At 35.2% G+C, this 22569-nt stretch overlaps 1 protein-coding gene across 1 annotated transcript in view; it reads left to right on the plus strand.

The window, feature by feature from the left end:
* Positions 1-22569, plus strand: part of LOC145286006 (uncharacterized) — a 219026-nt gene continuing 196457 nt past the window's right edge. The window contains exon 1 of the mRNA XM_080134605.1: positions 1-429. Within this exon, the coding sequence (XP_079990731.1) occupies positions 381-429 (49 nt within the window). The 5' untranslated portion in view covers positions 1-380. The remainder of the gene's footprint in view (positions 430-22569) is intronic.

Genomic DNA, 22569 nt, shown 5'->3' on the forward strand with positions numbered 1-22569 from the left:
CCCATCCTAACTTTGACCTTTCGAATATTACGTTACGTTGATAAAACGAGATTGTCAACATAACTTTTCACTGGCCGAACAAACTATTTTCGTATAACAATACATTGTGCCGCCTACCTTTGGAACAGAGATTTATTTTGCTAAACAATAATATTGAAAAACAGCATATCTATTCTTTTTGTTGTTTATTTCAATTCTTTCAAGCCTCCCTGTTGCTCTCTACCGACGAACGGGCCACGCCGTCTCTACTTTTCCTGGAAAATTTAAAAACCTTCTCAGATCTGAACAGGTTTTTTAAAAAGAGTCAACTGAGATATTTTGACTTTAGTTTGTAAGCAACATAATTTCGAAATATATATTTGAAAAACAAAACAAAAACTATGGCTAATTTTGTATCTGTCATTTTCACAATTTCCCTTTTGTTAGCAGGTAAGAAAAGTTTTTCTTTTTTGCATTATTTTTGATTTGCAAGTTATTTCTGAAATTTGTATTGTTTAATATTAAGTTTATTCATTACTGATTTATCACATATGAATGTGATTTGCTTTTCACATTAAAATAAACTTTTGTTCAAGGTGCAGTATCGGGTTTGTATTACTGTACAGTGTACACATAGATTCGAAAAAGTTGTCAAAAAACAAATATATAACAAATGTTATCAAAGACAAGATAAGTTACTTTTCTACCTAACTGGATATATTTTTTGTGTTTTTATTCAATGTAACATGTTTATTCAGCTCGAAAAACATACAGTGTTTACCGATGTATTGGAAAATTCAAAATGGCGCCTGACTCTCTTTAACACGGTAAGTTTGGGAAACGGTGTTATAAATAAAAAAAAAAAAAAAACTAGAGAAAATACTGTTAAAAATCCACCGAATATATGTCAACCTATGTCACGGTAACATATATTGAGCGAGTTTTTAACAGTATTTTGTCTAGCTTTTTATTTATAACACTTTTTTCCAAACTTACCGTGTTAAAGAGAGAGTCAGGCGCCATCTTGAATTTTCCAACATCGATAAACACTGTATGCTTTTCGAGCTGAACAAACATGTTATATTGAATAAAAACACGAAAAATATATCCAGTTTGGTAGAAAAGTAACTTATCTTGCCTTTGATAACATTTATTTGTTATATATTTGTTTTTTGACAACTTTTTCGAATCTGTGTACAGTAATACAAAGCCCAGAAATATTTTTGTTTTTCAAAGAAAAAAAAAAAAACGATAGCATGAACATGACTTTTATTGTTTTGTTTTGTTTTTAATGAAAATAAAGTTTCGAGTTTTTTTTTTTGTTTTTTTTTAACTTTGCTATTGAAAAGTGAGTTTGTGTGTTTTTTTTTTTTTTTTTTTTTTTTTTTTTTTTAATAGTTGGTACTTGTACAGTTTAGTCAAGACATTAAAAAATGAAAATATCAAAGTTTCAATTATATGTATCCGCTATGGAACGAAGTTCTCCGAAAAAAAATTTCACTTAATTTCATCAAGTTTTTATTTTACAGCGAAAAGACAATTTATGATACCGGGTAAAATGTTCGATTTTTAGGAAGAAAAGCTAGTATTAAAGATAAAAGGGGCGTCAGCGCTTTTACTGGAGTTATCTCCCTTTTGGCATTTCTAAAGTTCAAACAAAGTTGAAGGCAGCCATCTTGGATATGGCTGCCTGCAACGCGCTCTCATAAGAACGTGTTTTTCCGCTGTGTAAAAAAAAAAAAAAAAAAGTCACCAAGTACTTTTTTTTTTTTTTTTTTTTTTCTCGGAGAACTTCGTTCTATAACGTATACATATAATTTAAACTTTTCGGTATTTTCATTTTTTTAATGTCTTGATGTATGTAATTGTATTGATTAATGTAATTGTCTTTACAAGTACCTTTTTAATTTTTTAGCATTATAAATTTCACTTAACATGCTGGAGAAATGTTACATAATTTTCCATCCCGTTGTCAATTTTCATATCGTACGCTTCGGCAACATGCGACCATTTCATATCTCACGAAGACACTTCCGTGTTTAGGGGGTGGGGGGAGTGTGACCGATTTACCAGAACGTTGTAACTAAAAAGTGAGCACCCCTTTCAAATATCGAAATGATTTATATATATATATATATATATATATCATTTGGTTAGTGTGCAATCAATAAAAACCCAGTGAACAAAAAAACTATTACGCATGAGGGTGATTGTTGTACAACCCCATTTTACGTAAAATGAACACCCACTTTATAGCCATTTGGGGAAGGGTTTTTTTTTTTTTTTTTTTTTTTTTTTTTTAGGGGTGGTGTTTATTTGGTAATTGGGTAGTCCTTGGGCGTTGAGTTCCATGGCGACCAGCATAAAAAAAACACGCGTCGCTCCCTTCCTGGCGCATACGCACGTAACATTTATTTACTGACGTTGCTGTAGTAACTAAACGATTATTTGTCACTTTATTTATTTATTTCGAAAAGTGGATAACCTTTACGGAGATGGTCCCAACGTCCGCCTCGTTCTGAGTTCGGGGAGAGGCCGTCTGACGTGGGCGGTGTCGAGGCAGAAAATTACCCCTTCAATAAAGTGCCCAGTTGTTAACTTAAGAAGAAGAAAAACCGTTCCAATAATTAGAATTTTTATTTTTATTTTAAACAGTTCAGATAATTAGAATTTTACAAAATAAAAACTTCGGTACTTGTGCATTTAACGAACCATACGTAACTCAGCATTTGCTCGGCTTTGTCCGGCGCATCATGACGTCAACAACCGGATAAAACCGAGCGTTGGCGATAAAATAAAAACAATGCTACAACAAAATAACTGTACAATGAAATTGTAAAATGTAGAAATATAAAAAAAAAATAAGTAAAAAGCAAAAACCTACCGTTCATTTGTTTTTTTTTATTAATAGTGTTTGAAATTGTGGGTTTGTATTACTGTACACATAGATTCGAAAAAGTTGTCAAAAAACAAATATATAACAAGTAAATGTTATCAAAGGCAAAATAAGTTACTTTTCTACCAAACTGGGTATATTTTTTGTGTTTTTATTCAATGTAACATGTTTATTCAGCTCGAAAAACATGCAGTGTTTATTGGAAAATTCAAAATGGCGCCCGACTCTCTCTTTAACAGGTTAAGTTTGGGAAAAGGTGTTATAAATAATAAGCTAAACAAAATACTATTAAAAAAACACCGAATATATGTCAACTTATGTCATGGTAACATATTGAGCGAATTTCTAACAGTATTTTGTTTAGTTTATTATTTATAACACCTTTTCTCAAACTTACCGTGTTCGGGCGCCATTTTGAATTTTCCTATACATCGGTAAACACTGTATGCTTTTCGAGCTGAATAAACATATTACATTGAATAAAAATACGAAAAATATATCTAGTTTGGTAGAAAAGTAACTTATCTTGCCTTTGATAACATTTGTTATATATTTGTTTTTTGACAACTTTTTCGAATCATGTGCACAGTAATACAAACCCGAAATTTAAAAACAAATGTCTGTAAAAGTGAGACATTAATAAATGTTTAGTAACTTTTCTTTTAATATTCATAAATAGTAAAACTTTTTCAAAAAAAAAAAATCATTTAGTTACAACGTCAGTAAATAAAATGTTACGTGCCCTTGCGTCAGGAAGGGAGTGACGCGTGTTTTTTTCTTTTTTTTTGCTGGTCGCCATTGAACTCAACGCCCAAGGAGTGCCGGTAATTGTGTTTTGGTAGACTAACAAAAAACCTACCTTAAACTTATTTTTCATGGGTTTCCGGGTGTGTTGAAAACGAATATCGCATTTAAATTTTCCACAAATAAGTATTTTTTCCGTAATTCTCTGCTATAAGTGGTGGCCATTGTTGTACGCGCAACAACGCAACAGTAATTTTGGTGCTAATGCACTTACTGATCCGATCCGCGTTATTTTTAAAAATCATATTTCCAAGTTTAAAGTTTTGTTTTTTTTTATTCAATTATAAGGTTAAAGTACACAATAGGTACAAAACACCCTCCTCATGTTAAAAATGGCTTTTTAAATAATAACGTTATTTCAGCACGGATCATTAAGTGCACAGGACTGCAGGGCAGGAGGACTGAGTACCGTAATTTTAAAGCATTTCTTTGAGGGTGGAAAGATACTGCACCGCACCGGCGCACCGTTACCAAACTTTTTGTAAAAAAAAAAAAAAATCTTCAGAAACGTACGGGGGGTGAGGACGTCAGTTTTTGATGCTTAAAAGTTGATCATTTAAATTCTATAAAAAAAAAAAAAAAAAAATCTCGTCCAAGAATAGAATAGTAATACTTGATTCATTAAATTTCCTCGAGTTTCATCTTAAAAAAAAAAAAATAATAATTTACTTAAAGGTGATGAAACTTTTTGTCTAAATTTCGACTATTAAATACACATGTTAATTGAACTTTACGTCTGAATGGATCTGTCTATACATTTCTTGAAATTGTTTTTCTTTGATTTCGAAGCACATATGAATCAAAATACTCGACCATCTAAGTTTAATACGTGTCGGAAATTAATTTTTTAAATGTCGAAATCTGGACCGTACATGGGACAATTTTTAATATTTTGTTTTCATAGAAGCGATTTTTTGTTTTCTGTTTTCGTAACTGGGGGAAATTTCCAAATTGATGCTAAATAAATGTTAGTGAGGAGTGAAAGTTACCTACGAAAAATTGGAGCATAAGTCAATAAGACAAACTATTTTTGAGAAGACACTATTCTACAAAAGACTCCCCCCCCTTCTGTTACCATCGATCCTTATTAGTGTGCTGCCAAAATGGTATATTTTATATTTCATCTCAATTTCTTTTTAAATTTGATTTAAAAACGTTTTTATTCTTTTTCACGTCCTGGATTCTTTTCAACCCAGTCTCGTGATTGTTTAGGGATTTATTTTTTTATTTTTTTTTTATTTTTAGTGTGTTACCGGATGCTCGTTTTTCTCTTTCACGTCAGTTTGGTTTTTCAATATATCATAAAAATTGTTAAAAATGAAATGCAACATCGCCATGGTTTAAAAAAAAACAAAAACTTTATAAAAATAAGTTATTCATCAAATTATTCCGCTTTTGAGAAAAGGGGTGTGCTTATTTATACGTACGATTGTCAAAGTTCCAACTTTTAACAAAATAAACAAAATTAATTTCATATAAATACGTGCATATTTTTTTTTTATGTATGATGAGAAACCGACTTTGGGCGCTAAAAAAAAAAAAAAAAACTCAACCGATTGTAAATGGAGGAATTCTATAAAATTACCACAAAATTATTAAATTACTGGGTGTGAGATTTTCTCTCACAAGGTTTTTTTCCCCTGGCAGAATGGAAGAAAACCAAACAGAAATTACAAGCTCACCTTAAAACTTCAACGTAAATTTTATTAAAGTGAGAAAGGTCGAAGGTTGCAAAAAATGCATCATCTTCAGCTATCTGCCATTATGGGCTGATAAAATCCCCGAAAGGAATAATATTTCATCTTCGATAAAGGCTGGGTAGGATTCCTGCTGACGAAGAAATGAGCAGGTTGAGGTGTTTTCCACGATGGATGCTGCTAGCTGGGCACACACGAGGAGTCCATGTAGAAACTGTCCAATGGCGGACAAATGGCAGGTCAAACAGTAGACCTTAATTTTGTCTTGACAGACATTAACTTGTAGCAGATATAACTTCGCCCTACTTAAGGGCATTGGTAATTGCAATAATAAAGTTCCACTCCACATTTGTGCATTAAAACGTCTCAAAGCAGCCAAGTAATTTTGCTGCCTCGATTCGAGTGAGAAATCCAGTCTGTTCCTCCCTACGTCCTTTTGGAGTCTGGTCTGAAAAAGGAATTTGGCGCTGAGAACATTCTCGGCAGTTATAACATGCAATTGGATTGGTTAAAATAAATCCGTGGACAGAGAAACCGTCCAATAAAAAGCTTGCTTATTTCTGCAGAATTTCTTATGTGGGTAGCACTTTTTATGCCACGACTAGCTACAATCAAGAAAGTTGCCTACATTACTCAAATTAACAAATTAATTGCAATTATTTGCGATTTAAAAAAAAAAAAAAAAATCAGTAATTTTTTACTTTAACTGCAACTCACCCTTGACGACTTAAGTTTTCGGATATGCTGAATACGAATATCACATTCAAATTTGGGACAAACAAGTAGTTTTCTGGAGCGAGTTTCTAACAGTATTGTCTAGTTTTTTGGGGTTTTTTTTTAACTCTAGCAGTCAGAGAACTATTTTCTCTTGTGAGTCAATGCTCCCCTGAGTTCTCCAGCCACAGGCTGACCAATCAGGGCGCATTGATTCATCTGCTCCCTAAAAGTCTTAAGGGAACGTCAGCAGTCTGATCCGGACCGCCAGGATAGCAACATCTATTCTCTTTCGTCTCCTGTTCACCAGGCATCTCGCTATAGCATTGACGGTCTCAATTTGAAACAACTGCAGTGGACGACACAGTACTTACTGACCTTCAACAACCTTAAAGAACTTTCTTTTCCTTCTTCCCTTTTAGCAGCCTGACCTGCCAGTTCCTACTACAAATAAAATACTCTTCATTGTTATTGCTTAAAAGGAAGTTTGTATTTCTTTTGTGTCTTGTTCTTTGCTATAATTGATTAGGAAGGTAAAACAAATTACCCCCCTCCCTTCTAAAAAACAAAACAAAAAACATTTTCTAATACTGATGTTTTAAAAAAAGAAAAAAAAAAACAGAAAACGAAATACATAACATTTTGTTTACAAAAGGTTTCTTTTTTTTTTCTTGGCGCGCTCATCTCACGGGCAGATTTAGCCTTTCAGTTTCTTTTCTAAAGAGACCAGCCTGCTGTTTTATTTCATACACCAAACTCAAGCTATATATATATATATATATATATGACTTTTTTTTTTCTTTTTTTTTCCAAATATTTTTATTTTTTTAACGGCCAACAAACTCGTAAGTACCTTACTTCATCTCACTTCACTTATAAAAAAAAAAAAACATTTATTTTATTGTAAAATCTTTAAGTCTTTTACCTCTTAAGTATTTTCTCTTTTTGTCTCTGGCTCAATATTTTCCTTTCCCCCTACGTGGTCTTTCGACAATGTCCTTTCTGTACTTTGGATAGATGTTTTGGTCTGTTGTCGCTTATATATATATATATATATATATATATATATATATATATATAATGCTGCGAGCCTTCACAAAGATGTCACAACCTAACGAAATCGCAACCCAATCACTCGTGATTATGGCTATTTTAAAAGCCATAGGGAGCCTCACAGGTAAAAAAAAAAAACTTGGCAAGCTGGAGCCGCAGTCGCACAGGTGCCGACTCCAGACTAACTCCTTGCCTTCACGCTGCTACCGTTGTCACCGTTCATCTCCACATCGCCGCCGTCACTTTAACAAGCCAGGACTATGCTTCTATCAGTCATTTTGGCGCGGAGGCACAGTGCTGTAAAATGCCTTGTTTGTATTGGGTAATTCCATCTCAAATCATCCAGAAAAAACACCCTTACCTCTCAGATTTTTTCCAAACTTTCACCATATGGTGATATCATAAAACCTAGGGAATCCTGAAAATTTGAGCTTTTAACTCTAAGCGATTCCGGAAATATTGCAATTTTGGTATTTTACGTATATTGCGTCGAGGTGCAAATTTGCGAAATTATGAAATTACGTTTTTGGGTATAAATCAATTTCTAGACTAGGTAGAACCTTGAAAATTTGCATGGACAAGGTTTTCCACATGAGGAATCCAAAAGTCCCGTTTAAAATCTGTGAGTTATTGAACTTTTAAGCCGAGATTTGGTATTGGTCTAAGGCGACAAACAGGAAATTCTGAATTTTATTTTGACTTCCTGTTCATTTAAGAAGTGGTATTGGTGCTTCTGGTGTTTCTTTAAGTTGGATGAAACTTGTTTGGTTTTTTTTTTGGTTTTTTTTTATGCAAGCAGCAGGTAAAGCTAAGTAACCGGATAGCTCCCAATCAAACCTCAAAAATTGGCCAATCACAGTGGACAATCCCAAATAATAAACTGCATATGGTGAGGATACAATGTGTTTGTAGCATTTATGAACCCCTAAAAATTCTCAACCTCCTGTGATTAACCCATTTTTTAGGTTTAATTGTGAAGAAAGAACGAAAGCCCATTTTTCTGGTAATGAATGCGGTGGGTACAGATACTAAGAAGCGGTACCTATGCTGGGTGGGTACATGGTTTGGATTTTTGGCACAATGGTACATTAAAGTCAAAAACTATCAACAAATCTTATAAGTGTAAGGCAACATATGCTGTCACGGTTTTATTGTAATCCTCGTCAGAGTTTGTTTTAGGTACGTGGATGCTACAAATGATGTTTTTGAAAGGAACAGGACACAGGTCAGCACTGCGAGGCCAGTTGAAAGTTTTACATTGACTATGGGGGTGCATGAATTAAACATCACCTTCATTGAGGTTAACTTTCTGCACAAATCCGACTCACCAGAATGAGTTGTACACACACGTTATGTACATCGAAGGAGCAACAATGGCAACATGAGTGGGGATTTTAAAGTCATGAATGTCAACAAATGAATTTTCCTCACTACAGAGTTTGTGTCCTGATTGTGGAACAAAATGATGACTACTTCTTCCTTGTCGATTCCAAAGAACACAATGGACTTCATTTCAGCTTGGCACACTTCCAGTACTACTTTGTAAGTTAGAATCTGGTTGTTCAATGGTCTCTGTAAGCTTCGCTTTGCTGCATGCCATTTAACAGCACCACCAATGCCATCACAAGGGGATTTCTCATGGTTGGTTGCAAAAAATATCCACTCTGCGTCGATACCGTAATCATCTTTGTGGAAGCACAGATTAAGAATGCCATCTAAAACATAGATTTTGTTAATATCAATGTGATGTTTAATGAAATCTGTCATCATGCTCTTTATTTTGTGAACAGAGCAAGTGTCGTGTGTATTGTCGTCAGAGATAAAACATAGTCAGTGATGCTGTAGAATTCCCACTTCGTCTTTGTAGTATATTACAAGGGGGTGAAAACTTTATCTCATCCTGAATGAGAAACTGATAGTTTTCGGCGAAATCCCCCAATACCATGACCTAATTTTTTTCCTAAATTTTCTTTTTGCCTTCACATAACGTGCTTGGGCTTTGGTGAGATATGAGTGTCGATTCATTTCATTAATCTTCTCCAAGAAGCTCCTTGTAATGACAGGACAGCTCTATCGTCTGCCATTGGCAGTAATGGAATTCGGATTCCATATCCAGGTGTGACAGTTCATCATCCAGGAACTGTTCCAGAGCTGCACTCCCAGGACATGATTTGCAACGATGCATCATACAGACCCTGTCACAAACCAGTTTCAAAATCAAGTCTTTGTACGTGCTTTTCCAGTCAATAGCATCAACAAGCAACACTGCATTTTGATGGGTGCTGCACACACAAACTGAATAGGTCCCTGATGAACCAGTGAGGACACACCCACCACTTTGGCCTAAGAGAGCAGAACTTGGAGAAGCCAATTTTCACATTTGGATATTTTTCTTTGAATGCAGCAAACATTTCTGACATTTACAAAGAACGAGATGCTTTTGCTTGTGCACATTCTGTCTGACACTTACATAATCCTTATCTGGCGACTGTATTCGTCGTCTTCATAAAAACTCTGTACCAGGTCAAGAGTTTCCTGAGGAAAGGATTTTCCTTTTGGATCTGGTGTTGCTATAATGCCACCAACCTTTTTCAGATCCTGGGCCGTCCGAATCGGGTACTCACTCACTCCAAATTGTTGAAGCAAATTCACGTGACCAATTGTCCGGTACCAGTCAATATTTGGATCTTCTGAGGGTACGTAGCTGTTTTCGTTTTTTCTCGCATCAAATAATGCAGTCGATCCAACTCTGCAGCCTTCCACTGGATATCATTTTTCTCAAAATCAGAATCAGATGTATCGAGTATATCCCCTTCAACATCGTAGGCTTCTGCCAGGGCGGATGTGTTCATCACTTGAGTTTCTGTTTGTCACTGCTCACACAACTATGTTGGGCCACACTATGAAGGTTCACTGGAAAGACACCAACCATTTCTAGACCAGTGTTGAGCTGTTTTCTTGGTGTTTCGTACATTTGAAATGGTTCATCAGCTGGAGCGTATTCATTAAAATCATTTTGAAACTGAACTACATCACCTGAGGAGCTTGTGTCAGAGGAACTTTCATTGATATTGGTAGGATTTGTTACATTGTTAGTAAAGCATGAACTCTGGCATAACTGTAGTCTTTGGCTTCTAAATATTGCGCCGTCTCAAGAGCGTTTCATTTTCTTCCCTGAACTTTACGCTTGTGTGTTTTCAAGACGCCACAGCACTTGATTGTATGACATTCAAATGCATTACCAAATACCTGTTCATGATGGTTGTTACATTTTTCCGCTCATGTAAACCAGCACACCATAGGTAGGTTGTTCGGGTTTCATCAAATTTGTCCATATTTTTGAAGCCAGCGGGCATGGTGTAGTGGAGCTCATGGCATGGTGAGGCCAAAAGTTCACCAAAGCTGCATTGTCCTGTTTTTTTCTGCCATTGTATTTTTGACTTGGAAAAAACAGATGAGATATGATTAAATTTTCATTTTCCAGGCATAATCATAATCAATGATAGTATGCCAAGCTGAAATGAAGTCCATTGTGTTCTTTGGAATCGACAAGGAAGACCTGATTGAAGTGAGGGATAGAATAGAGAAGAGGTATATGGATGGGAAAACAGTACCCGGGACACAAAGTAGTCATCATTTTGTTCCACAATCAGGATGCAAGATCTGACAAAAAATCTGTAGTGAGGACAATTCATTTGACATTCACAACTTTAAAATCCTCACTCATGTTCCCATTGGGGATTGATTGTCAATGTAATGCCTTTTGAGAAGGAAGATGAAAATGTTTAGGGGACAAACCACGTCGTCTTGTCTGTTGTTGGAACTATTCAGTAATTTGTGCCTGTTATCTGCCAAGTCTGAGGCAAGAACATTACTCTAATATTTCACATAGAAAACAAAATATTTCCTTGTACTCAGGACAGCTTTAAATCTTTCATTTGGGCTTCTTTTGACAACTGTGGTGTCTAGAATAGGATGCACAACATCGAAGAATTGGAAAGCACTTAGTCCCGTCACATTTTTAAAACAACCAGCTCATATTAAGTAGTTTTAATTTTTGGACTGCTCTCTCTCTCTATCTCTCTATGCTTCTTCACAAAAATACCAGCCTTGGGTTCTTATAAAAATGTTCTAATAAAAAGTATAACCCACTCTAGACATCACGATTAGTATTATTTTTCAAAGGAACAAGAACTCATATTTTGATGCATTTCAATATGATATGATTCAATAATTGAAGAACAGTTTTCACATTCGCATTCTTCCATCAACCATAGTGAGAGAAATGAACTTTCTGGTACATTAATTAAATTTCACTTTAAAAATTATAAAAACACTTATCTTTTTAGTGACTGTTTTTCTCATTAATTTTCCAAATCTAAGTGAAGTCTTTTCAACCTTGATAATCTATAATGTAAAAGCGAAAATGTATGTATGTACGCTTTTCCTCGATGTCCACAAAAGGCTTCTTTCACAACTTAAAACTTTTTATATCATCGATAAATTGTAATATCTCGCAGTTAACCACGGAGCTCGCCTGTCTGTTTAATTTTATTGACTTTCAAACGTTAATTATTCCACATTTCCCGCATTTGCACACGTTACATTTGGTTTTCGGTATAAAAAAAAAAAAAAAAAAGCGAAACTCGACTCTAATCACAGGCCCAGAGCCAGTGGTCTCTAGAGAGCTAAGTAACGTTTGGTCAATGTCGACTTCGTCATATCAGACGGGGGAGCGGGTTTTTAAAAACAAACAAACCGATTTATTGACCTCATTAAAAACTGTCCCGCACAAAATGCTAACTGCTGAATAGCTATCGCCGTCACGTCAATCAAAAATGCACACCTGTTTTTTTTTTTTTTTTTTTTTTTTTTTTTTTTTTTTTTTCACACTTTACTATTTTCCAACTGCGCGTCGTCAAGGCTTTTTTTTTTCACGGGCACCTTTTTTTTTTTTTTTTTTCCACACACGGGCAATGCCGGGTACCCCTCGCTAGTCTATATATATAAAAGCGAAAATGTATGTATGTTTGGATGTCTGCTAAAAATTTTTGACAGACGTGACGAAAATTCACAAACTCTGTATCACATCGAAGAAGCTCCATCCTTTTCTCGAAAAATATTGAAAAATGGGCCAAAAGCGTTAACTTTTTCACCCCAAAATCGACAATTTTCGACAGGGGTGGGGGTCAATAAAAACGTTTCTCTCGTGACAATGACTGATTCTATGCATGCGTCAGATGACGTGACCTGATTTACTTTAAATAGTTGAAAAATTAAACAAATTTCATGTAGGTCGTGTTAGCTCAGTTGGTTAAGACCTTGGTTTTATTATCTAAATGTTTTGGGTTCGAATCGTGGTGTGAGATGTTTTTTTTTGTTTTTTGTTTTTTTTTTTTGTTTTTTTTTTTTCAACAATAAACGGTTTAATAGAACAAGATACTTTTTCTTAGAAAGCTTCAAAGAAATTTCTCTAAAATGAAAGTATTGTGAATCAAGTAATCCATTTCACTTTTGAAGTTTGCTTTTTTTAGATTTTTATAAATTTTTTACAAGGTGATCACCACTTATCAAGGCCACTCATGGATAAGGGTTATTGCATGTACAGTATGTTAGTGTGGGGATTTAATAAGTGTCTACTTAAGGGGGCGGTTCATCAGGAATTTGTTTATGTTGGACTTGAAGACATCCAGGTTGTAGTCAGGTGGGAAGCAGGCAGACGGAACAGTTCCACAGGCGTGCAGTTCTAAGAAAGAAGCCTTGTTCATGGAATCTACGTTTGGATTTAGGCACAGATAAAGAGTGGGGAAAATTTTTGACTGGTTTCAGCTAGACGCGTGTTTTTCGTAAAAGATTGGCGAGGGGGGGGGACTAGAGATTTGAGCTCAGATGAGCACCTGCCATGGAAATAACGATAAAACAAAGATATGCTCGCAACGTCTTTTCTGTGGGAGAGAGGTTGCAGGGAAGAGAAAGGGGCATCCCCCATTAAACCACGAAGTCTATTTTGTACTCTGTCAAGGCAGGATAGGCTATTTTAGCAGCTCCTGCCCAGATATGGCAGCAGTATTCCATCCTTGGGCATACTTGGCTTTTATATAGATAGAGAATTGCATCAGTAGTGAGATATCTTCTGGAGCGGTAGAAGGATCCCACCATCTTTCCAGTGACCTTTGCAACAGACTTGATGTACGTGTTCCATTTCAGATCAGGAGTAAAGGTCAAGCCCAGAAGCTTGTCAAAACATGGGGCTTCTCCTAGACGAGAGCCATCCATTTCAATTGATGCCAGATGAGGATCAGAGCGTTGATGATGTAAAGATAGGAGCTTGGTTTTAGATGCATTAAAGGTAACCAGCCACATCTCTCTCCCACTGAACCACGTGCTCGAGATCAGAAGAGAGGGAATCAGAGAACTTGATCATTTACAGCCTTTGATGTGTTGCCGTAGATGGTCGTGTCATCAGCATAGATGTCAACGAATGATTTAAGTATGTGTTTAGGGAGGTCATTGATGTAGATCAGGAAGAGAGTTTGGCCCAGGATTGACCCCTGAGGGACTCCAGCATTAATACTGCAGGCTTCTGATTTTTGTCCATCGACCACTACTCTTATGTGCCTATCAGAGAAATGATTTAATAATTGAGAAAACATTTCCAGTTATACCGTAGCTGGAAATCTTGTGAAGTAGGCCTTTATGCCATACCTTGTCGAAGGCCTTTGATATGTCAAGAGCGATTGCCCTAGAAAGTAAGCCTCTGTTGAGAGATTCACTAATCCTATGAGATATAACCGTTAGCACATCTGCGGTAGATCTTGCAGAACAGAAACCACATTGCGTGTCACTAAGAAGGTTATTTCTGCTGAGTTGACTATTTCTCTATTTAATATGGATTCCAACAACTTACTCATGACACACAGGAGACTTATTGGTCTGTACTTAGAGGGAGATGACTTATCACCTGAATTCTTAACTGATACTGAGGTCTTCCAGGGTATTGGAAAGCATTTCTCCTTAAGGGAACGCTTAAACAGTTTTGTAAGTATGGAAGCAAGTTCTGGTTGAAACTTTTTTAACACTATAATTGGAATGCCGTCAGGGCCAGTTACTTTACTGGAATCAAGGTTTTTGATTAGCTTGGTGACCTCATGCACAGATTGTTATATTATCTATCTATATACTTATAAAACTCAGGTGACCTTGTAACAGATGTTGTAACCCACTATTTGTGACTTCCGGTTGCGCATGTTTACACAAATATAAACCCATAACAGCGTAAACAAATAAACACAGTATAGGACAAATTTGAAGGTGCTTGTGCAGTGCAGTCTAAATCCCAATAAATAATTTTGAAGATGCTTCTACAGTATCTTAGGGATCACACGGATTCGGACAACAAGCTATCACCCAGCTTCTAACGGGATGATAGAACACTTCCATCACCAATTGAAAGCAGCATTACGTGCTTACCCCAACCAACAGCGATGGAGCGGATATGTACCAGTTGTCCTTCTTGGTTGTCACGCATCGATCAAGAAGGACCTGGGATACTCCCCAGCCGAACTTGTCTGTGGAGTACCTCTATCGTTGCCAGGTCAAATGCTGACCCCTATAGAATTAACAACAACCAATTCAGCTCTGTATGTCGACAGACTGCGAGCGTATTTTAGTAAGCTCCCACCGATGCACACTAGAGAACAGGCCATAAGATTATCGGTTCCAAAGGACATTTCATCTTGGACTCACCTTTTTCTCAGAAAGGACGCCGTGAAAGTCCCCCACCCAACTTAACTTTATACTGGCCCTTATTGCATGCGTTCACATACTGATAAACTTTTTACCCTAGATATCAGTGGTATTTGTAGTGACAGTACAAAAAGCCTTTCTAGACACAAAAACACACATGCCACACATTCCCCCTACTTACACACAGCATCAAAATACACACTCACCTGAAGTGAGTACGCCACCCAAAGACAATTATATAACTACTACACGTAGTGGTCGTAGAGTACATTGGCCAAAGAAATTATGTAAGACTCTGTATGTTTTGTCCAATTTCTGCTAATAGAAAAAAATTTCTACTTTCAAAGAAATAAATTATGCCAGGTGCTAAAATATTGAAAATTCACTGATCGTAAAAAAAAAAAATTAAACTGCCGTGAAAAATGCTAACTTTAAAATATTTGGAAATACTTAGTGAAAAGTTATTTTTGGTTCACGTGTACGAGTGGTACACTGTTTACTTTTGTCTTTTTTGTTCCCCTTCAACGGATTATCGGATGGATACTAATCTACCAGATTATTTAAAAAAAAAAAAAAAAAAAAAATGAAAGTCAATATTTCAGTATTTTAAGGGGTGGTCAATTTCTAATGCAACATTCTAGTAAATTGGGTACCTCCAATACACGGCAGAGTTTTACCCCACCCTGTATATAACACTATGTAACTTTAATATCATCCTAACTTTTTTACTATTTAAAAGAAGCTTCAAATAAACTGCTAATGTTTTTTTTAATGTTTTAAATTACAGCATGCAAAAATAATGAAAATGCGAGATAAAAATCGTGTTTACATTATCAATGCTTTAAAAGCGCAATCATTTTGGAAAAAGAATTGCATTCTTTTACTACCTGTGCCAAAAACTTCAATACTTACGTCGGGCATTTTTAACAATAGCCTATAAATCCGAAGGAATGAAAAAGAAAAAAAAAAAAATGTTACCAAGGACAAGATATAATTCTTCTTTTGGTAACATTTATTGGTGCTTCTTCATTGTTTTCTTTTTAGCATACGAGGGGCGTGCAATAAGTAATGCCTCTGACCCACTTCCAGTTTTCTGATCTAGCTGAAATTTTGCATGTGCAATGATTTATATCTCTACGGGTTATGTGGCAAATTACAGCTTTGAACAAATTATGGTTTCTGTTTTACAGGTGTTTGAACTGAGTCAGGTGTGTCGAGCAGTGATCAAGTTTTTGTATTTGAAAGGACGCACACCACAGGAGACTTTTGATGAAATGAAAGAAACTTATGGTGATAATGCCTCATCATATGACCTTGTAAAACACTGGCATCGTGAATTCAAACATGGCCGGAAGGTCTGTGGAAACAGTTCCCAGACCTGGTCCCCCCCCCTTCTGCCATTGATGAGGCATCTGTCCGTCAATTTGAGGCTGTCATTTTGGAAGATCGGCACATTTCTATTCGCCAAATAGCCCAAGATGTCAAGATTAGTACAGGGTTTATGGAAACTATCATTTGCATATGCATATTCATAAGGTGTCTGCCAGGTGGATTCCCAGGTTGCTCACACCATTCCAGAAGCGAGAACGCGTCAAGTGCTCGAGGATGAATTGGAGATGTGATTACACAGGATGAAACCTGGGTCCATTACTATGATCCAGAGACCAAAACCCAGTCAATGCAGTGGAAGCACTCGGACTCACCACCTCCAAAGAAGGCAAGGGTGCAGCCCTCCGCTGGCAAGGTAATGCTCAGTCTTCTGGGACCAGGACAGAGTAGTGATGACAGATTTCCTGGCAAAGGGTACCACAATTACAGGAGCCTATTATGCTTCACTTTTGAGGAAATTAAGTTAAGCTATCAAAATCAAGAGGCGGGCCAAGATCAGCAAAGGTACCCTCATCCTGCAGGACAACACTCCGGTCCACAACTCGCATGTTGCCAGATCAGAAGCATGGGCGTGTGGTTATGAAATCCTACCCCATCCTCCCTACTCTCCTGACCTTACACCCTATGACTTTCACCTCTTCCCAGCCATAAATTTGTTTTTGAAAGAAAAGCGTTTCCCAGATGATGCAGCCTTGATTTCTGAAGTCACTTTGTGGTTGGAGGACCAACCTGGGTTGTTCTACAAAAATGGTCTCCAGAGCTGCATCAAACGATGGGAGAAATGCATAACTTTGAGTGGTTTCTATGTAGAGAAAGACTAATAACTGTGCCAAGTTTCGTTGCTCTACTGTTATGGGAAGTGGGCCAAGGGCATTACTTATTGCACGCCCCTTGTAATTTGAAAACCGAACTATTGAATTTCAAGTAAAACCAATTGTATCTACTTGTCATGTCGAGTAGCATATCCAAAAATTACGAAAAATATAAAACTAATAATGAAAATAGTTTTCTAAATAACATTCAAGTTTACATAATTAAAGGACATCAAATCAGGGAAATAACTCTGTCTTGTTACAATTAATTGTCATGATTAATTGTCATACAATCATGTATTTGTCAAAGTACATGCTTTATGTAATAATTGTTGTGAAGAAGTTTTGCATGTTCCAAAAACAACAATAAAGAGCATGTTTCACGAGTACATTTAAGAAGCATTAAAGTGAAGCATTAAAAAGAAGCATGCTAAAACAGGGTTACATGTATACAAAAATTATTTATGCAAATAGTATTGCACAATACAGTGTGTGTGTCATGCATGAAGGAAAATGTGCGTTATGTTTATGTATTACGTGCATGGAATGTTCATTGCGTATATATTCTCCATGCATACGTGCCTGGATGTTTGTGTGTGGGATCACAAGAGTTCAATAAAATATGCGTTGATTGTCCATTACATATGCAAGAGTTCGTTAAGGTACATGGTGTCTTACTTTAAACGATTTGTGACTGTCGAGACCTTTGGGTAAAATAATGTTTACATCGGTGGTGGAAAGAGAGAAAGGGGCTGAACAAGAAGTATATATCTGTTGGCTAAAACGAGAATCACAAGGGCAGGTAACCGGTGCGTAATTGAAATGGTATGCATGTGTGCAACGGATCATAAACATATCAATCTGAAAAGCAGCTGCTCATATATTCAGCTTTTTTAAAATAAGTTTTAAAAAAAAAATTAACAAAATGGATCAATTATTTGACTTTGAAGAATTTTAAATAAATCAAGCTGTTTTCATTGTTTACGTCTAAATATATAGAAATAACATGCAGTTCCAATTTTCTCAATTTTAGTTTGTTGGGGAATTTTTTGCAAATTCGCCGGTTTTACGGAAAGTTAAAAAAAAAAAAAAAAGAAAAAGATTTTTAGAATACTGCAAAAATCAATTTTATTTTACAAGTTTTTACTGCTATTTCATTATGGGCTCGAAAATTCCACCTTTATTTTGCTCATACCTAGATTTTACTATTATAACTAAGAACCCAGTATAAAAGCCAAGTACATCCAAGGATGGAGTACTGCTGCCACATCTGGGCAGGAGCTGCTAAAAACAGCTTATCGTGGCTTGACAAGAGTATAAAATAGACTTCGTGGTTTAGTGGGGGATGCCCCTTTCTCTCCCCTGCAACCTCTCTCCCACAGAAGAGACGTTGCAAGCCTGTCCTTGTTTTATCGTTATTTCCATGGCAGGTGCTCGTCTGAGCTCCAATCCCTCGCCCCCCCCCCCTCGCCAATCTTTCACGAGAAACACCCGTCTGGCTGAAACTACTATCAATAATTTTCCCACTCTATCTGTGCCTAAATCCAAATGTAGATTCCATGAGCCAAGCTTCTTTCTTAGAGCTGCATGCCAGTGGAACTCTCTGCCGCTTGCCTGTTTCCCACCTGACTACAACTTGGACGTCTTCAAGTCCAACATAAACAAACTCCTGATAAACCGCCCCCTTAAGACACTGTCAAGATCAAAGTGTAGTATCTGTTCTTCAGATGCTGCACTTCATTTTCTTGTTCTCTTTCGGTGGAGGAGAAATCCTTCACGACTGAGACAATTTTTATTTTTGTACCTTTTCTCCACGTTAAAAAACGACCCTGGTGTCTAACTCCGTTCCGTGGGGAGGCATAGTAAATAGGTACAATACTATCTCATTGTGTACTGTACACGCAATAACCCTTATCCCTGAGTGGACTTTGGGCCTTGATAAATGGTGACCCCTCCCCCCATGTAAAAAAAAAAAAAAAAATTGTTTTTGTTAAATATTAGTAAATAAGGAACCATTTAATGCTTGAAATATGTATTAAAATCAGTAAAAAAAACAAACAAATCTTCAGAAAAATGAAAGTTCACGATTATTTTAGCACATGTACATTGTACACATTTCATGTGTGTTCTTAGTATAACAACCATAATACTGAATATGCAAACACCCTGTACACCCAACAGGTAATAAAGAAAATTTATTAAAAGAAAAATTCAATATGTTCAAATACTTGTAAAAGTAGCGTAGAAAAATATCTTTTAATAATACTAATGCATGTTTCGTTATAGAGCAGGGATAATTCTTGTTTGTTTTTCTTGCAATCCATTTTTTTTTCTCTTTGGCGGGCTAATGTTAGAACGGTCTGTCGAGTGCAAAAAGAAATTTGCCGTAGTTCCATGAGTCATCTTCAAGCAAGTAATGAATAAAAAATTGTATTGATGAATTTATTGAAAAGATGTTTAAAATCGTTAAAAGCACTTCAGCATGCCTCATGCTTTTAATGATTTTAAACATCTTTTCAATAAATTCACTAAAGACAATTTTTAATTCATCACTTGCCTTAAGGAGACTCATGGATATCCAAAACCTCTGTGACTACTGCAATTTTTTTTTTTTTTTTTTTTTTTTCTGTACTCTAACAGAACATTCAAACATTAGCCCACACAAAAAAAAAAAAGATTCTGGCCAAAAAATGGAAGAAAAAAAACAAATTATTGTTTTTATAAAAATGAATTAAAATCTATTCTTGAGCAACATTTTTTTTTTTTTTTTTTTTTTTTTTCCAAAAAGATAAAGCCTGAATTCTATCATGTGAAAAGCTGAATAATACAGGGTGACTAAAAAAAGAAAAAAACGGGCCCCAACTATAATTAGGCCCGTTTCTTAGTGTTTTGTCCAAATGAAATGGAACTTTAGTCGTAACTAGTTTATTATATTCAAAACATCACATCAAAACACTAGGGTCTTTGGCCTTTTTTCCTCCGTTGACTGTAAAATGCTCAGAAAAACAATTAAATGTCTTTTTTTCTTTCTTTCTTTTTCTTTTTTTTTTCTTTTTTCTTTTTTTTTTGTCACCCTGTATAATACTTTTTCTACTATTTTTAGTAGAATTTTAAATTATCTACAAAAACACCATTCATAGCCATTTTTGTCTTGAGTAAAACATTTGAATATTTTTAAAAGGTTCTTGAACTAATTTTTATGTTTATTGAAGATTTAGGATGGTTTTCTATAATATGCAAAAATATTATAGCTTAAGTACTTGAATTTCAAATAATTCTATCTTATCTCGCTGTATAGATTTTGCGTGGCCAAATTTAAAAAAAAAAAAATTTTAAGATGGGACTAAATTCATTTAGTAATGTAAATTTCTGTGTATTTTATTTTGACAAATGGTTTTATATATTTATATATACTTTTATATATTTGTTGCCTACATAACCCCCAAAGTTAAGCAAGATGAGGCTGGCCAGTCTCAGATGATGACCATTTTGGGAATACTAGGCGCTGTATGTGTTGAAGACAACTCCTGCATCTAGTATTCTTGGTCATCTCGACCCTGTTTTGCCATTAGGACCAAGTTTCTGGACGAGAGTGTGGTATATGCAAAAGTCCCCCACACTTTAAACTAAGTCAAGTGCAAGTCACAGCAAAAAGGAAAAGGGGAAATAAACAACTATTTGTAAATACAAACAACTGTGTGTGGGACTTTATGGTCTACCATAGGTTAGTTAATATAAAGTAACAACAAATTGCTAAAAGAAATTGTATTTTTAGCAAAATTTGCAGTTATTTATCTTTATTTTTTATTATTTTTTTTATAATATCAATTCTTCAAAGCATTTCCTATTTAATGGTATATTAGCAATATTGGGCTCACTAAAAGAAAATTTATTTTTCAAAGATTTAAGTCGTGTTTTTCATGAATATATATATATATATATATAAAGCTGAATGTGTGTCTGGTCACCAATAGGCTTTTATGACTATTTAAAAAAAAAAAACTGATTACATATAATGATAGATGTATCGAGACACAGGAATGGATATGTTTGATCTGGCAGAACGGTGGTTCATTAAAATTGTGGGGTCTGAATTCGCGTCTGGTCCACAAAGTATGAAAATAAGAAAATTTAAAGATTAATAAAAAAAAAAACGTTTACAAGTGTTTTTGATATAGATGTACATAAGAATACTTTTTTAAGTATGTTTTAACTTAAATAGGGATGGTATAATAAAATTGTTGGGTCTGCGTTCACACCTGGCCTTCATAGAATGGAAATATGCACAAACTTTAAAGACTTTTCATATCTATCTGCATAAGTATACTTTGATAATTGTTTCAGTTTGAAGAAATATGGTATAATAAAATTATGGGGCTGTTCATTCGCACCTGACCTCCATAGAATGGAAATATGTCACAAAGTTTAAGGTTTTTTAATATAAATCCACAGAATATTGTGATAAGTGTTTCAGTGTGAACAGGTATGGTATAATAAATTATGGGGTTTATCTATTTTATTTTTACTTTCATCATATTTTGCTTTGGTTCGAAGCTATCTCTTTACAAGCCTTCCTTTTCATAACCTATCATACTTTGATAAATCAGTCCATTTTCTGTAGGTTGTTTTTGAACCCAGTCAATGACAGGTACTTTTGCTAATATATATATATATATTCATTCAACGAATTCCACACTTCAGAACACAAACGATGAAAAATTAAATACATTCAAAATTCAGATTTTCAACGTTCAGTTTTGTTTTTTATCTACAATCCTTTCTAATATACAATATATTTTGTTCAGTTTTGGCTGATTATTTTAAGCATATTTGTAACCACAAAAAAGAAGGGGGTGGGGTTGTAGGCAATATATATTGATTGTGAAAAGGTTCTCCTGACCTTTTTTGCCTGCTAAAATTTTAATCATGTGATTACGGTGTAGCGACAATAAAATAAACCATACATACAAGTTCCGCTTGTTATGGATTTAACTGATTACAATATTAAAAATCGCTTTATTCGTACTTATGCACTTATGTTATTGGTCTGGCGAGTGTTTTGTAACTGTTCTTTACTTTCACCTAACAATTTAATTAACAAAAGATATCGTAAAACTTATGTGTGTGTGTGTAATTTTATTATATACTACCTCTCGGTTGGAAATAGTTGGTGCAGAATTAAAACTGTCCACATTTTACGTTTTGTCACGCACCATTTCAATGTTTTAGGAGGTAACTGGTAGTACTTTAGAGCGTGCTTAATTGAAAAAGAACAGTTTTTGTTCTAAAAGTTATTTAATCTATGCACATTACTTTGTTGACTGTTATATAATCTTTTTTTAAAAATACCTGCAGTGGCTATATAAATATGGAAAATGTAGTTGATGCCAATGTGGAAGGTAAAAACAGAAGTGATAAGAGAGAATTGAAAAATTCAAGACGAACAGCAGTTCTGCAAGCATTGCTACAAAGGTCTAAA

The sequence above is a fragment of the Euprymna scolopes genome, chromosome 10, assembly GCF_053919585.1.
Source record: "Euprymna scolopes isolate OS-2025 chromosome 10, ASM5391958v1, whole genome shotgun sequence".
Classification (NCBI taxonomy): Eukaryota; Metazoa; Mollusca; class Cephalopoda; order Sepiida; family Sepiolidae; genus Euprymna; species Euprymna scolopes.